The following is a 15,981-nucleotide window of genomic DNA, read 5'->3' on the forward strand; positions in this document are numbered from 1 at the left end:
TAATGTTTACACAAAATGATTTTAAAAGATGCATAACATATTCCTGCTTCTTTTGAAAATCCATAGACTAGAATATTGGCTGAAAGACAGAGACCAAAAGAGAGGAATACAAAAACATGCCTGCTTGTCTGTGTTGAACACAAAGAACATTAAATGAAAACAACTGGCATGCTGCCAAATTCCTATAGAGGCAAAGAGATTCAAATAAATTGATTTCACGCATCACACTGACCTGGGATCAGTGAGCAGTGGTACAATACACTCAAAGCTCCATGTGGGGCAAGCCCATTAATGTTATCAGAGCCCTAGTATATTACCAGGAGAGAAAGAAAAACAAAACAAAACCCCTTTGCAAACTCAGAAAATCTTTTGGAAAAAATAACTTGAAATCGCTGTTTCAATTATTAATAAAGATATACATTTGTGAAAGCAAACAGTCTGCACCTTTGAGATTACTGAAAATATATTTCTTTCAAATCAGAATTTCTATGAAAAGCCATATTTATATTACACACACTCTCATATACAGTAAATGCACTCAGACATACATATTTTTTACATACACACATTCGCTACACTTTCTATTTTTGACCATTGTTGCCCTCAAAATTAAATTCTTCTCTTTGAGTTTCCTCTTTTCCCCTCCTCCCTCCAATGTTTTATATAGATTATAGGCTATTTTCTTTGTACTTCAAAAGCTGGATTCCTGCCCAGTACTTTCCTATTGGCTCAGAAACTAAACTGAACAGAATGGTCACCACTTACAACTGTTCTATCAACTTTACCTATAGAAAAAAAAAGTATTTTTGGAAGTCATGAGCAGTGATTTTCTGTACACACACACACACAAAAATGACCCATTAGCAATCTGACTTTCTTATGATGAGTGAAATAACCAATGTGTGCTCTTGTCATCCATCTTTGTTTTTCATTAAGATCTCCTACACTGCAATCAAGAATAATGCCAACAAGCCACAGGTGTGCACCACATGAACAGATGAAAATCTGATTGTAAGGGGTGTGATGATGGTTCTCTATCTATAATACATTCATCCCCAGGTACTCTTATACATCTGTTATATGCTAAAGGCTTTTTATTTAAATTGTAGCCTTAGAGAGATTTATGCAGGCAAGCAACTACTACTTTAAAGGGCAAAACAAATAAATACATAAATAAAAGACAGTGAAGTAGCAAAACCAAGGGTGAGGATGCATGCTTATCACAAATGAAAGGAGTTTAGTGTAATAAGAAGAATATAAAAGGAATGGAAGCCATTTAGGAGGTTAACTTGACTCCACCGTCTTTTTAGTTTGTCTTTATTAGATATTGGCACCAATCAATAACTGAAATATTTTGCTTTATAATGTTGACATTATTACCAAGGTTATTGCAGACAGACCAGCAGGGATTGGTCCTGACCCATCTGTATTTTTCATGAGCAACCAGATGAAGTCTATACCCTTCAACATCCATCTGAAAAGGCAATGTCTTCCAACCTTAATGGGGATTAAATACATTTGTGAAACTGGGATGAAGGTGGCTAGATACATTGCAATTATGGGACAAAGTTATCTATATCAAGATGATATACGGTCATTATTCGATTTCAGACGACATATTATTCCATTCTCAGCCAACTTCTTAACTTGTTCAGCAACCCAAAACTTACTGGAAGTTTAAGGCCACTGGCCAAAATTTTCAAATTAAGGTGCTTACAGTTAGGCACATACATGTGTATTTAGGCACCTTGCTAAGTGGCCTGACTTTCAGCAGTTGATGAGCATCCCAGCTCTTACAGAGATCTAACAATGCTAACAACCACCAATCAATGCGTCTCTTATCTAAGTAGCTATAGAGCAGCTTATCCATGAAAGACTTTAGTATTCACACATTAAGACCTTGTCTATATTAGAAAGTTGGATAGTTAAAGCGGTACAACACCCCTAGAGTAGATGCAGTTATATCCAGTTGTATATAGAGGTACTGTTTACCAGATTAGCTATTACTGTATGGAAAGGGGAACAAGCTACACTGGTATAAAATGACTTTATATTGACATCAATGCATACACACTAGGAGTTGTACCGGCGGCTTGACTTGCCCCATGGCTAGACTTGACCCATCTTCCTCATCCAATCAGACCACTTCATTGGCATAAAGCAAGATCATTCAGGCTTTATGAGAATGAAGTAAATTTCAGCCACACCACCATGCAGCAACAACTGGAATGAACAACATTAGAAGACATGCATTTTGCCTTGCAGTACATTTCCATTTCTCCTACATGTGCTGTATTAGCAATAAACCACAATAAACTATCCATTAGACTGCTACTGTGGTATACTTCAGGCATGAAACGCCTTAATTTTACATATAATTTGTTTTTAAAAATCCTCTATAAAAACAATATTGGAGGAAGATATATGCAAAGTACTGTTCCACTTTGAAAAACAGTCCATAACAGAAAGATAAGAGAGCAAATAGCGGGGAAAACCTTTTCACTACTAATTTAGCAATAAAAACATATAATGGGAGGAGAAACCCTGGTAGAGGGGAATTAATTCTTCCTCCAAAGCCAGCTATGGGAATCAGAAGCACAGAGAAGCAGCTTGCTTGCTTAGGACTGACCTAGGAATTAGAATTTTATTTAGAATCTCAATTCTGTTTTTTAAATTATTTTAAAGGGGGCATTTACCCCAGTGCACAAAGCCCACACCAACTCCCCACACTCTCTAGGGGTCTAAAGTGGTGATGAAGGCCTTCTGTTGGCCCTCTGAACAGGGATGAATTTCACAAAGGATTACAGCTGTGGTAATGGGGTAGTAGAGAGCTGAGATGCAAAGTGACATAATAGGATTTAGCTGCATTTAAAACTAAAGTGTCTAAGACTTGAAACCAATGAGAGTTGACCCTATGGACTACAGGATTTGGGCCTTTGCTTGTTGTATACTATACTCTTACACCATCTGCTTGAACAAAGAAAGGCTCCCATTCTGAAAAGCTTACCTGTTTACCCAGAATTATTTAAAATCCATTTAATAAATATTTAGTTATTCTGCTCTCTAGACAGCTGTTTCAGAAACACCATTTCTTACTTACAATAAACACTGGAATTGTGGTATAGCTTTCACACTTGAACTCCAAGTTTTGTTTTACACATATCAGATTTTTTAAGTATACCAACGAGTACTCCATGACAGAAACAGAAAAATATCCAGACTTGATACCTTGTTATTCAAATCTATCATGGATTCCCTCTGTGATGTATTTGCCTAATATCCTGTCTATACCATAAATACATCCATGTCCGCAAACCTGGTTACAGTTGCCACATGCCCTGTTTTCAAACATTGTTCCAATTTGTAATGCTGATGGGACCTTAAGCATGCTTCATAACCTGGCTAAAGCCATGTTTGTAACCAGATTAGGGGATACCCATATTGTATAATTGTTTTCCAGATGTGGCTGAATTTCTAGAATGGACAGGGCATTAGGAAAGTGCAATGCTGACTTATTTTTCCATTTGTCCTGAATTCTTCTCCAATGATATTAAAACAAAGTCATGGATATGAAACGTGAAATTTGATGAAGGCTTTTTGGAGGCTGATATGGGGCTGCGAGGGGAAATTTCTTTGTTTAATTACAGTTTACAAGGCAAGGTAATTAAAAATAGGTATGTAAATTATAAAAATCAAATATTTATCTTTTCCTTACCTTGACAAAATTCAAAGTTCCCTTTTTTCCGGCAGTCACCTATCACTAAACTCAGTGCTCTCCAAGTGTTTCTTTTGACAGATATCATTCTCCACCAATCGCTCTGCTAATTTCCTCTCTCCTTTTCTGACTGGGACAGATATTATGTTCACCAGCCCAGAGATCAATCTTTTCTATTGACAACAACAAATGAAAAAAAAGAAGCACATATCACAGCCAGTTTGAAGCACCACACCCCTTTATTTGCATAAAAGCAGGACTTTTTTTTTAAAAGGAACAGAGATAAATGCTGTCATTCTAAAGCAATCATTACCCACATTTTCTCAGATAAATAAATTTTATTAATTATTTGTAGAAAAGCTGTTTTATAAATTAATACTTTACAACAGTCCATGCTATAGACAGTAATCAAAGGACGATAGCAGTTTACATGTCAGCATCTCATCCCTAACTCATTTCTCAAAAAGGTGTTTCTAATATATTTCACATAAAATAATAATATATACTTTACCTGGTCCAACAGACACACTACAGAATTACCTCTTAAACTAATGTGCTATGTGTTATGATCTTTACAGTACACACAACACTGTTGTCTCTTCTTATGAGTAAACAAATTCCAAATAATAGGAGATCAAAAGTCATGCTCCTCCCACCTCTGAAAAACCACCCCAACCGCCTCAAAACTGGGCTACTAAAATACTTCATCGTTAATATTCATCTATATTACAACAGGAAGATCTAACATTGCTATAGTTAAGATTGTCAGCTTTTCCAAGACAGTGCTATGTTTTACAGGCCTTTCTAATTATGGTAGGACAGAAAGATTTTCAGAGTTAGGCACACACAATTACATGCATGCTTCAATCTGCATCTACGGATCAGGTATCTGAGGACATAAATTAGGCATGCAAACAGGTCTGGGCACAACTACATGCAGGTAATTGAAAATCTGGCCCAGCATTTCCTCTGGCCTGGATCTTATTGCACAAAATGTGTACATGGGCCCATTTTCAAATTATCAATTCATATTTACATCAGAAACCATAACCACTATAAATTCCTTACATGAAAAAGTTTACTATTTACAGTACTTTCTTGAGTTTACACTCAATTTTGGTCTCAGTCCTCCAGCCAAACTTCTACTGATTTCAATGAAAATTACAATGAATGTCAGGACGGCAGTACTGGACCCAAATTTTGTCAATGGTTAAGCTTTAGATGTAGCATTTTGACACTGGCATTTTGAAAATGACCACTAAAGTATGGCTAGGGTATTCTGCTTGCAAGCAGTAATTACTTCTATAAAAATATGTTTATTGCTATTTACCAAACTCTGCGCTTGTTACCATATTTATCTAAGAGGCAATAAAAGTTCCTTTCTTATCTATCCTCTAACATTCATTGTATGCTTTTTTTCAAATGATCCTTGATATAAAATACCTTACATTTCCATGAATGTATACAATATTATTGTAAGGTGTTTTTAAATGAACACTTAGGGCCTGATTCTGACACACTTCCTAAGGGGTTCTCAAACTGGGGGTCATGAGGTCATTACGTGGGGGGTCACGAGCTGTCAACCTCCACCCCAAACCCCACTTGCCTCCAGCATTTATAATGGTGTTAAATATATTAAAAAGTATTTTTAATTTATTAGGGGGATCAAACTCAAAGACTTGCCGTGTGAAAGGGGTCACCAGTAAAAAAGTTTGAGACCCACTGCTCTTGCTCATACTGAGAAGTATTTTACTGAGCAAGAGGTCCTATTGATTTCACTGAGATTGTTCCAGAAATAAGTTTCTACTCAGCATAAGGATAGTAAAATCTGGCTTGTAGTAAGGGAAACATATAAAAACTTACTCTGAATAACATTATTGCCTAACAGAACTCCAGGATAACAGCTTGAAGTGTTATCTTTAATCCAAGTTATAGTTATAGTGCTAGTGTCTAGGTATTTCATTAAATAGAGTATGCAACACACTTTACAGAGAGACTTTTGTAATTACATAGGTACCCTACAACTGTTTAGGAAGGTGTGTCCGCATCCATTACCTAAATTTGGACTTATGGCAGACCTGAAGCATTCATCTCATATTTTGTATTTAACAATATTACAATTAATCTTTTAACGAGATGTATCCATCTTTTGTTAATCTACTAATCTTGCCACAATAAACACGTTCAACTATGTTCATTTAGGCAACATATAACATTTTATCTGAATCTATTGAATAGTGAATTCCTTTTCATGAAGTGGGGCGGGAAAGGTTTTTTTAAAAAACTCTTCCTGCACAAGACAATGTATTTTGAGTATCTTCCTTTTAAAAATTATATCCTCTCATCCTATCTTTTTATCTTCCTACTAGTTCTCTGTTCCATCCCCTTGTGCACCCTTTGTATGTGCTACACTTTCCAAAGTGATAATAGTATTCTGATAAATCTATGGTATGGTTATATATGTTGTCACTTTTTGCCTCCTGATTTATAAATTCTTGTTACTCGAATGTACATGCAAAGTGCTCTGAAAGCTAAATTCCACTCAAAGCAGAATGCCTCAAACAATTTGTAGCCCTACAAGACTGTTATTAAAAAAGCTCAACATGTTGTATTACCATGGAAATTGTGGAAAACATACATTCCCAAACAAATATTACTTTTTCTCAATGGTATGAAGTAATGAAAACCACATGTGTAAATCTGCGATCCGTGCAGTAGTTCAAGCTGCAGCTAATACAAAATACAGAGAGTGAACTCTGCCATATAAAGGATTCTTGTTACAGAAATATAATGTGAAAACCAGATGCAGACAGAAAACCTTAATCACAGATGGGAATGTAATCACTGGCATACAGAACACTTTTTTGATCAATGTTAACCATATGCGAAATGTATTTATTTTCTAAGGAATGCAATAACTTGAGAGAGCCTTCTATTTGAATTCGGTTAACCTCATATTCACAATGCTTTTATCTTACTCCCTTCTCCCCTCAATATATAAGCTGAGCCAAAGTTTTAAGAGGAAGAGTCATTGGCCCTGGCAAATCATTCTTGTATCAGTTTATCTTTCAAAAATTTAATAGGATATAAAGACTACACATATCAAAATCAACCTCAAAAGAAATCAAATGCAGTTACCCATTACTGTATTTCTCAGTTATTGCCAGAAATCTCTTCATCACCTAAGCACACTTCTCTAGAGGATTATATCACCATTTGGTTAAATTTTTTCTTTAGCATAATTTGTAGTTCTTCAGCAATGCAGCAATAAAACCTTTTTTTAAAAAATCAACTTGGTTTTCAAATGAAAGCTGAACTCCCTATTCTGATTAATCTCCTTCCCTCTTTATGAAAAGTAAATGGTTGCAAAAAAAAAAAAGCTGTTGTGTCATCAGATTAAAACGTAAATTTCCGCTTGAAGCACATGGACTTTATTCTAACTATAGGAAAGCATGATATAATGGTGAGGTGCTGAGCACCCCCAACTCTTACTGACCTCAGTGGGGTCAGTGGGAGCTAAAAGATACTCAGCATTTAGCACGATCTGCCTATACACTACTGAAGTTGTTAATTTACATCGTGTCCATTATGTGGCCCAAGACTCGGATGATATCCTATCCTGTAACTGCTGGATGAGAGTAAAGTTGCCAACCTGTTGGTTTTTATTGCTAGTGAACTCAAAAAGCAATTTCTGTTCAACTATCAAAGATGATGCAAATACTACAATTTTGTGCACGTTTTAGTCAAAAATATGTAAACATATTTTAAATTAGGTTTACCCCTCAGGCTCCTAACATGTTGCCAGTACAACCTAGTGTTACAAAGGTTTAGCACCCGCAAGCTATATCATGGAATGTCAATCCTATATATAGTTTGTCATCTGGTGCAGGTTTGTTTCATTTTTCTAGATAGTAATTATAATTGGTCACTAAACTGGACTGCAAACTAAAGACCAATATAAGAATGGATTGCAAGTTTTAAAAAAGGTCAATGAGTTCTATCACCTTTGGCTTAGTGCTAACTCCCATTAGCCTTAGCCTAGGTTAGGCATGTACATCAAGGGGAGGACAGACACTTAACCTATTCTGTCACAGGACTCATGGATCCTACCATGGTTTAACCTAGAGGTGCCCCACAAAAAATTTCCACTCAAGTTCTTCAAAGACATTTCATGTAATATTCATATCCCCTATGTGAAGCTTAAAATAAGCTGTTTTCTATGCTCATATGTAACTGGCTTTTTTTTATTAGAATACTTTTTACTCTATCGGTTTTATGTATTCTTCAGGTAAAAGGGGCACTTAAAAAATAAATCTTGCCTATTTTGACATTTTGTTTTGGAGGAAATGCTAGTCAAAACCTTTTTTCCCGACAATGTGCAGCATTCTACTTCTAAAGCAAAAGTGATGTGTATTTGAACATGGTATACTTGACTTACTTCAGAACAATTATGCTTAAATTATTAACAGTCCCTCTCAGACTTTGACCAGATATATATTTTATTTTGCACAATTTATATAGTAAAGGATGCAGGATATATTTAAATAGGAAAATACAGCCTCCCAGCTGTAAAACAGTTCCATGTAATAAAACATGGAGTGAATCAGGAAAGCTCTTGTTTTGTGTAATTTGTGTGCGTGTCTGTCTGTCTGTGTGTCTGTGTCTTTTTTCCTTATCTAATTTCATCTGTGAGAGACCGTCCCTAGAGAACAAGAGAAGAGAGAACCAATTATATCCAGAGGCTGGTTTCTCCAAAATGAAGGCATCTGTTCCATGCCAATGACTTCCACATGGAAGAAAAACAGAACTTTGAAGGCATCTGTGTTCCTGGTTGACAGTCACAGATCTTAGGGTTTACTGTAATTGCCCAGCTGCAAACATGATTTGGTTGCTGCTGTTGTTGTCAGCTGATCTCATCACACACAAAAAAGAAGAAAGCTTAAGTCTTCTTTAAAAAAAAAAATCAGTTCCTCTATAGTATCCTGACACTTCTTTCCCTTTTGATGAAGGTGTCTTTAATGGTGCACTTGATTTTCTTGGTAGAAATTAGTTGTAATGAGTGTCTTAATAAATACGTGAAATTATTTTATTGTGCAAGTTTTCTACTAGATATATTATTTTTAGGTAAAATTATTAGTATAAGGTGTTCATTTCTTACCAGAATTCAGTGTGGTATTTTATAGGCGTTATTCAGAGACTAATGTGGTTCACCAACTGCTTAATCCTGAATCTGACCTTTTTCAGATAAACAGTCCCATTGAAAACAATGGGACTGCTCTCCTGAATAAGGGCCCTGGGATTGCATATGGAATTCATATGGCAGAAATAACTAATGTGATTTTCATAATTCAAATCACATCACTTTCAATGAGAGCTAACACTTTATAAAAGAAAAAATATATAATGCAATGTACTGGTGGTTCAGAACCGTGCTATACTGTAATGGGCCTTTATGTATATGACATTATGACACCTTCTGACATTTTCAGTCATATACACCTCTACCCCAATATAACGCGACCTGATATAACACGAATTCGGATATAACGCGGTAAAGCAGCACTCGGGGGGGGGGAGAGAAGACTGCGCACTCCGGTGGATCAAAACAAGTTTGATATAACGCGGTTTCACTATAACGTGGTAAGATTTTTTGGCTCCAAGGACAGCATTATATCGGGGTAGAGGTGTACTTGAACTCATATACACAAAACTCCTGCTACTCTTCACTGTTAAAAACTGAAGAAATAGCTAACAAAAGCTTTATCAAGGGCAGCTAGCTTCAGGCAGACATGTCCATTTTGAAATATCAAGACCCTTATCAATTCTCCAAAGGCAGACAACTCAGCACTAAAGCTCACTTTAGGATCTAAGGACACTAATAGTGTAGTTGCAATGAAAATAGTCAAAACTTGATTATCGTAAGTATAAAATATATTTACATACTGTAACCTACACTTATCATATAATTAAGGATCATGGCTCCAGGAAATGTTTAAAGCACCAGGGAAGAAATGTTCCTTCCTTTCCTTCAAGATGTTCTTACAGTCCTGGAACAAAAAATTCCACCTGTCCTATATGATGGAAGCGCCTTGCTTTGTCTTTCTTCCTTACTTTCAACAGGATCTCTGTGTTATTCAATGGAATCCACTCTCCAGGACAGATGGAATTTTAAGGCCTGATCTTGATCCTTTGAACTCAATAGCAAAACCTCCCATGGACATCCATAGCCCTTAAGTCTCAAAGATTGTAATTCTGCAATCCGTTAGAGCATGTCTTACTCGAAAGTACTTTTAATGCACTTTCATGTAATGGTTGGAACCCTGGCCCCACTGAAGTCAATGGAAGTCCCCCAAAATGTATAAGCACACATTACTATATGAACATACATTCTCTATCACCCATATTTAATTCCTTAACACCACATGCAGTGCAGCATGAACAATTCAGTAGGGATGGATCACTTATTTTCCATTAAGACCTGAGCTAATGACTTATCCCCACCTAACCTAAGAAAGATGAGAATTCATGTTACAAATTTGTTTCTCATCTGGGGACAAATTTGGATCTAGTCTCAAAATGAATCCAGCAGGATACTGGTAACAGCACAGGGCTGAGGTGGGAGGAAGGAGACAATGGAGACTACCTCCAAAGCAAAGCAAGAGCATTTAGACGTTTTCTGGAAGAACACATTTTGACTGGAGAAGAAGGTTACAACGCCAAAGACATAAACATTGTAACTTTGGCACCAGTATATTCTTTGTTTAACCTTTGTTTCTTTCCAGTGATGTTTGTTCATCATTGTTCACATAGAGCATGTATAAAAATCAAAAATAAAGCAGTGTGTAGTCACTGGTAGGATGTTATCCTTGCTCACCTTCACTTTGCTTTGGCACTGGGTTCAGCATGAGTTTCCAACATTAAATGGTTTGCTGATGGTCTTTTCAAATAATGAATAGCATGGTCTTGAAACAGCCCTGGCTTAATGTTTCCTAAGAGTCTGTGATTCTGCTAATTAAACCCCTTTCTACAACATTCCTCTTAAATACTTTTAACAATGCCATCATTAAAAAAAACAAACCCTAACATCCTGGCACCACTATTCTTTGACAGCACCCCCTGCCCCCCAGGTGCCATTATCCATAAACTTATTGGCAGCACTCTCAGGTTTCTGGCATCAGTATGCCTTAATCTCTTTGGCAGCAAACTCCACCTGGATGTCACTGGAACTGCTCTCCCTTAATCTCTGTTGGAGCACTTTTCCCAAATATCCTTTGCCATAGTATCATTCTGTCTCTTTTGAAGCATTCTAATTATCTCATTTTCTGGCTACAGTTGCCCTCTATCTTGCTGGCAATGCTCAGATTGGTCTATGGCACCTCTCTTCATGAAGTTGTCCAGCAGAAGTGTTCAAGAATATTATTTTAACATTTAATAAGAGAAATTTATGACAATATCTTTGAGTGGCTAACTGGTATAAACATGTCCCATGGTTTGAAATTTTATTTTATTTTATCCTACTGATATGACTGAGCTAGTGGGGAGGAAAAATATGGTGGCAAAGTCTTAACCACTTTGATTCTCAACAACACAACACTGTAAGCCTTGGAGTTACTAGAAGCCACAGACAAGTTTACTCAATATTCCAGCTTGTCATGATGAAACGTTGAAACAGCAGTCTGATCCCGCTGCTCCCAGGCAAATGAGGGAATGATACACAGAAAACAGAGTATTCAGCCAGAGAATCCATTGTGGAAAGTCTTTTGACCTAGCGAATCGAAACATGACATTTGAACCACCACCTAGGGAGGCGACTGTGTGGTCATCATCAGTCAGGCAAGAAATGTAGTCTATAGCTCTTCAAATAAAATGAATCACAAAGGGAACCTGCTTGGTGGTAATGACTAGTACTTATGCAAATTGCATATCAACACCCAGCTAGGCAGACATATTATAGCCTTCTGCAGCTACTGAACTAACTATGGGTCTTGTACAACAGATTTTGCTCATGCAGCCACCTCTCTAGGTGGTGGTCAAAATTCCTGGTTTCTACGCTCAGAATGGCTCTTTCATAAATGAACTAATATTTTTTATTTTGTCACTGGAAGTAAAAAAAATTACATGCCACAGTTTGTGTATTAATTCCCCTCCACTAGGTGGAATCTTATCTTTTTCTAGATAAAAAATAGCAGCTTAATTATCAAAAGTAGCTATTATCACCTACCATGTTTTCTTTGTGGTGATTCATTTTATCTTACAAGCCACAATCTTACCTAACTAAAGAAGTGCTGTTAGATCAGCCGCCTTCTTGACATAAAAGAAGAAATCATTAAGCACCTCATGACGTGAAGAGTGTACTGTTAATGTACTGCAATATGGAAGACTGCAATAATACTGCTGTTACAACACTGCTGTATTTTTCTATTTGTAGGGGCCTTGTATCTCAGCATAACCTTGAATGATGATGAATTTTCAAGGCAGAAGATAGAAAAATGGAAACAGAGAACTATATTTTTAATAAATCAGTAAAATAAATATCATGCATCACTTGGACAATTATAAAAACAGACAGTTGGTGAATTTCGTTAACATTCTTGATAAGAGCATATAATACCTTGCATATCTATGATGCCTTTTATCCTGAAGTATCACAAACTGCCTTACAAAAACTGAAATTTGCACAACATAAAAGGATTATTTCACCTACCATTGGTGGAGTGAAATGGAGCAACTGTTTAACAGTGTACAGCAACACTACACAACATTTTAGGGCAGAAAGTGAAGGAATTCTGTTGAAATTGTTGTGAAAATGTTGATATCGTTGCCAATTAATCTAATGGTGTTAACACCCCCTACTGGTGTGAAAAGTACAATGTAATTTTATGTCTAGAAGAGTGAGCACCTTGGTTTTAAATCTTTTCTGAAAGACAGCACTTCCAGAAGCATACTAACCTGTGCCATTAGTTTAGTAAAGTCTCCAAGGGGAAGGTTCCATCAACTCAGTCAGCACTACCATTTCACTGTTACTTGGTCTTCCATCTAAATACTAACCAAGCCAGGCCTTAATTAGCTTATGAACTCTGACAGTATCAGATCACAGGCAGTAAAGCCAGCAGACCTTTTGTTTTCATGAGCTACCATTCTTCACTTCTTTGTCCTATGTATATAAATCCAACAGAAGATGGAATTTGATGAGGATTAGATCTGTTGCAGGTAGGGGATGGGAAGCGAGTTTTGTATTTAGCAGAATGTTTGTTTGTGTCAGGTGGAAGGTGTAAATGGCTGTTTAATTTAATTTTTGTTTTTGTAATGTGTGTCAGCGGTACCTAGAGCTTTTAATAAGTGCCCCTTTTTATATTTGTAGAAATCTAAAAATAAATAAATATCAATCTCTTTCAGTTAACGTAAGTGAGTGTGTGTACCTGCATGCCCACACTCACATGAGTACAAGTTATAAAGAAAACATGCAGCAGACATTCACTCAGACTCACACAAACACTAACCTCACACAAAATCTGGTCAGTATTTAATTTTCAGTGTATCTAATTTTCTTTAATCTGTCTTTTTGTTTAACTGTGAGTGTTCTCAAGCAAATATTTAAGATGCAAAAAAATTATGATCAGATTTATTTCTTTAACTGTATTTGTTCATGTGGTATTTGGTGTGTTTACCTATAAAACAAAGTAGCTTTAACCATAAAATAAGGAACTAGAACCTAGGGCAGCACTGGGTTTTAATTTTTGCAGATTTTTTAACGTCACTTTGTGACCCTGGGTGATTCACTTCAATCTCACAGTCAAATATAAGTGTAAAACCAAACTGGAGCAAAAACAAGACCCTTCCTCCCATGTATCCATGATGCCAAGGAACTGAGCTCCTGGCTAAAAGATCAGAATTCAGCAACTAAAACCCATTTTAAGATTAAAACCAGGAGGAGGCATGTATCCTTCTCTGTGGCAGATAATTTGTTGTGTTGTGCTTACTATGAAATAAAGAAGTAAATGAAATATCTCATTCAGTACAGCATATATTTGCATATACTATTTGTGTATTTGTACATATACCCAAATAAGTGTAGTACAAAAGAGAGCTTTTGTAGGTACCACAGTGAATTACTACTTCTTTATTAAGACTCATAATTAAAATAAAAAACAAACAATCCCCTCACCACTTTATTAGCTCAAAAAAGGGAATACTTTTCCCTAGAAACATATCTGATAAAATGCTCACCCCTTCCTGCCTCTCCCCACCACAAAAAAAAACAAAAAACCACCACCAATGTGGTGCTTTCCATGTTCATAAAACTCACTTGATTAGCAGCACTACAGAAGCGAACATTTTTGTATGTAAGCACTCAAGCATAATTTAATGATTTTATTTAAGCATGGAAAAAGTTGCACTGAAAGCCCCATTAACTAAAACATCCTTGATTAGCTTAAACTTAGATTTGCAGGTATAAGAAGAGTGAAATAAGCCAAAGAATGCTCTTTGATCTCTAGAATATCCTTAACTTTACATAAGACATCTTGACAATAAGTAAAAGCTATATTGTTGGAACAGATAAGCAATCAATAATTATGTCTTAAGGGTTTTTTTTGTTTTATAAAATTTATTCCCCAAGTTAAATCTTTTAAACACTATACTGATATTTGGCTACCAATACCATTTTTATAGTCCAACAAGATAAAGTCCTAATTGAATAATACCATTTTATCTGCATAAGATAAAATTTCCAATAAACAAAAATGCACATTAGGCAGGAGATTTTTCAGAATAGTTTTTTTTTTAAATAACCCACTTGCATTAACAAAAGATTGCAGTGGCTTCCAAATTATAGGGTGTTATTTTTAGTGGAAGTAGTTCAATATTCATATTGGAGCAGATGTAGCAGTTTAACAAAACAGCTCTTCAAATCCAGCACAAATTGAAAACAGGAAAACTGATTGCATTTTCTCTTATCACTTTCCTTTTCTGAATTGACACTTTTGGCCTTCTGAAAATTTACACATGGCTTTCATCTCAACAGCACCTGCTGATCAAACAGAAACCTAACATTTTCATGAAAATGGTATAAAGGACTAGTTTTCTTCTTACCATCTTTAAGGGCATCTGCAGGCCACTTGATGGCAACAATTGTTGTGTTGATGGCACACACAGAATACATTTTATATTTTCATTAAATTTACCTTTTAAAATGAGTAAAATCACGAATGGCTCTTTCATATTAGCTCTCAGTTGGTTTTAAATTAATTTCTGCCTCAATGTCTCCCTGACACTGATGGATTTCATTCTTCGGGAAAATTTGGCAGAATATCTAAAAGATTTTGAAACAATAAGGAATAGCATATATTTTGTGGTCATGAGGTCATTACAAATACTTAGATAACTCTATATACATGTACAGATGTATGCATACATATAAATATGCACATACAATATTATTTATAGTGGGTGAAAAGAAGAAATATTTAATACCATAATATTCTTTCTGTATATAACCCCCTCTGCTCTACCCTAAGGCAACAATGGGCAGGGGGAGACAAACAACTCATTTTAAAGTTGTCTTTTGTTTTCTTACACAATCTACATATCAGGTGTAGGTCTGGCAGGTGCTTTAGCTACCAAGGCTGTGGTGAACAGATGTCATCATAGATGAATATGGTAAATTACCCAATCAGCCATTCAGTTCAAATATACTTGTGTGCTTGATGCAAAAGTTTGAAATATCCGGACTTGTATATAAAATATGAAACAAAGTATGTTATTATCCTTTCTGCTTCTGATCTGGTAAACTCTGAAGTGCAGCAGCAGGTAGTAAGGTCCTTCTTCCCTTCTGCATAATTCTTAGTGTAATTAAAGATCCTTCTTAAACCTGCTATGTGTCAGTTTTTTAACTGATAGAGCCCTAACCCTTCTGAAGTACTCTGCTACCATCCATTACCATTCTGCTTCAGTGATAAGGTAACCTGACGGCAGAGATGACATACAGTAATATATGTGCCACTCTAGCCAGTTGGTTTGTGAATTTCAGTGTTTCATCATGCTCACTGAGGCAATCACAAACCTGAAATGTCAATACGTTCAGTCAATGGAAGTAAAATAATGAGACTCTATTGTCTTACCCTATCGATCTGCTGCTGTCAACAAGGATACATGCTCCCCTGGCTTTAAACAAATTTTAATTAGGCTTTTAGTTACTGGATCATATCTATCTATCTATGCAAACATTTCACAAAGTGATGCAGCAACAGAAATATTTTAAACTTTTA

General features: G+C 36.0%; 1 protein-coding gene across 11 annotated transcripts in view; it reads right to left on the bottom strand.

Annotated features, from left to right (window-relative positions):
* Window positions 1-15,981, bottom strand: part of RUNX1T1 (RUNX1 partner transcriptional co-repressor 1) — a 146,320-nt gene that overhangs the window by 121,101 nt on the left and 9,238 nt on the right. For 3 of the 11 annotated variants that reach the window (XM_039524679.1, XM_039524677.1, XM_039524678.1), the window contains exons 2-3: window positions 3,716-3,888; window positions 1,381-1,497 (exon numbers count right to left, since the gene is read on the bottom strand). The exons of 3 other annotated variants lie outside the window; for them this stretch is intronic. In XM_039524679.1, the coding sequence (XP_039380613.1) occupies window positions 1,381-1,497; window positions 3,716-3,803 (205 nt within the window). In that variant the 5' untranslated portion in view covers window positions 3,804-3,888. Of the gene's footprint in view, window positions 1-1,380; window positions 1,498-3,715; window positions 3,889-14,898; window positions 15,027-15,981 lie in introns of all 11 variants that reach the window. 5 more of the 11 variants (XM_039524681.1, XM_039524676.1, XM_039524683.1 and 2 more) reach the window with 3 other exon arrangements.

This window comes from Mauremys reevesii, linkage group 2 (genome assembly GCF_016161935.1).
Source record: "Mauremys reevesii isolate NIE-2019 linkage group 2, ASM1616193v1, whole genome shotgun sequence".
Lineage (NCBI taxonomy): Eukaryota > Metazoa > Chordata > Testudines > Geoemydidae > Mauremys > Mauremys reevesii.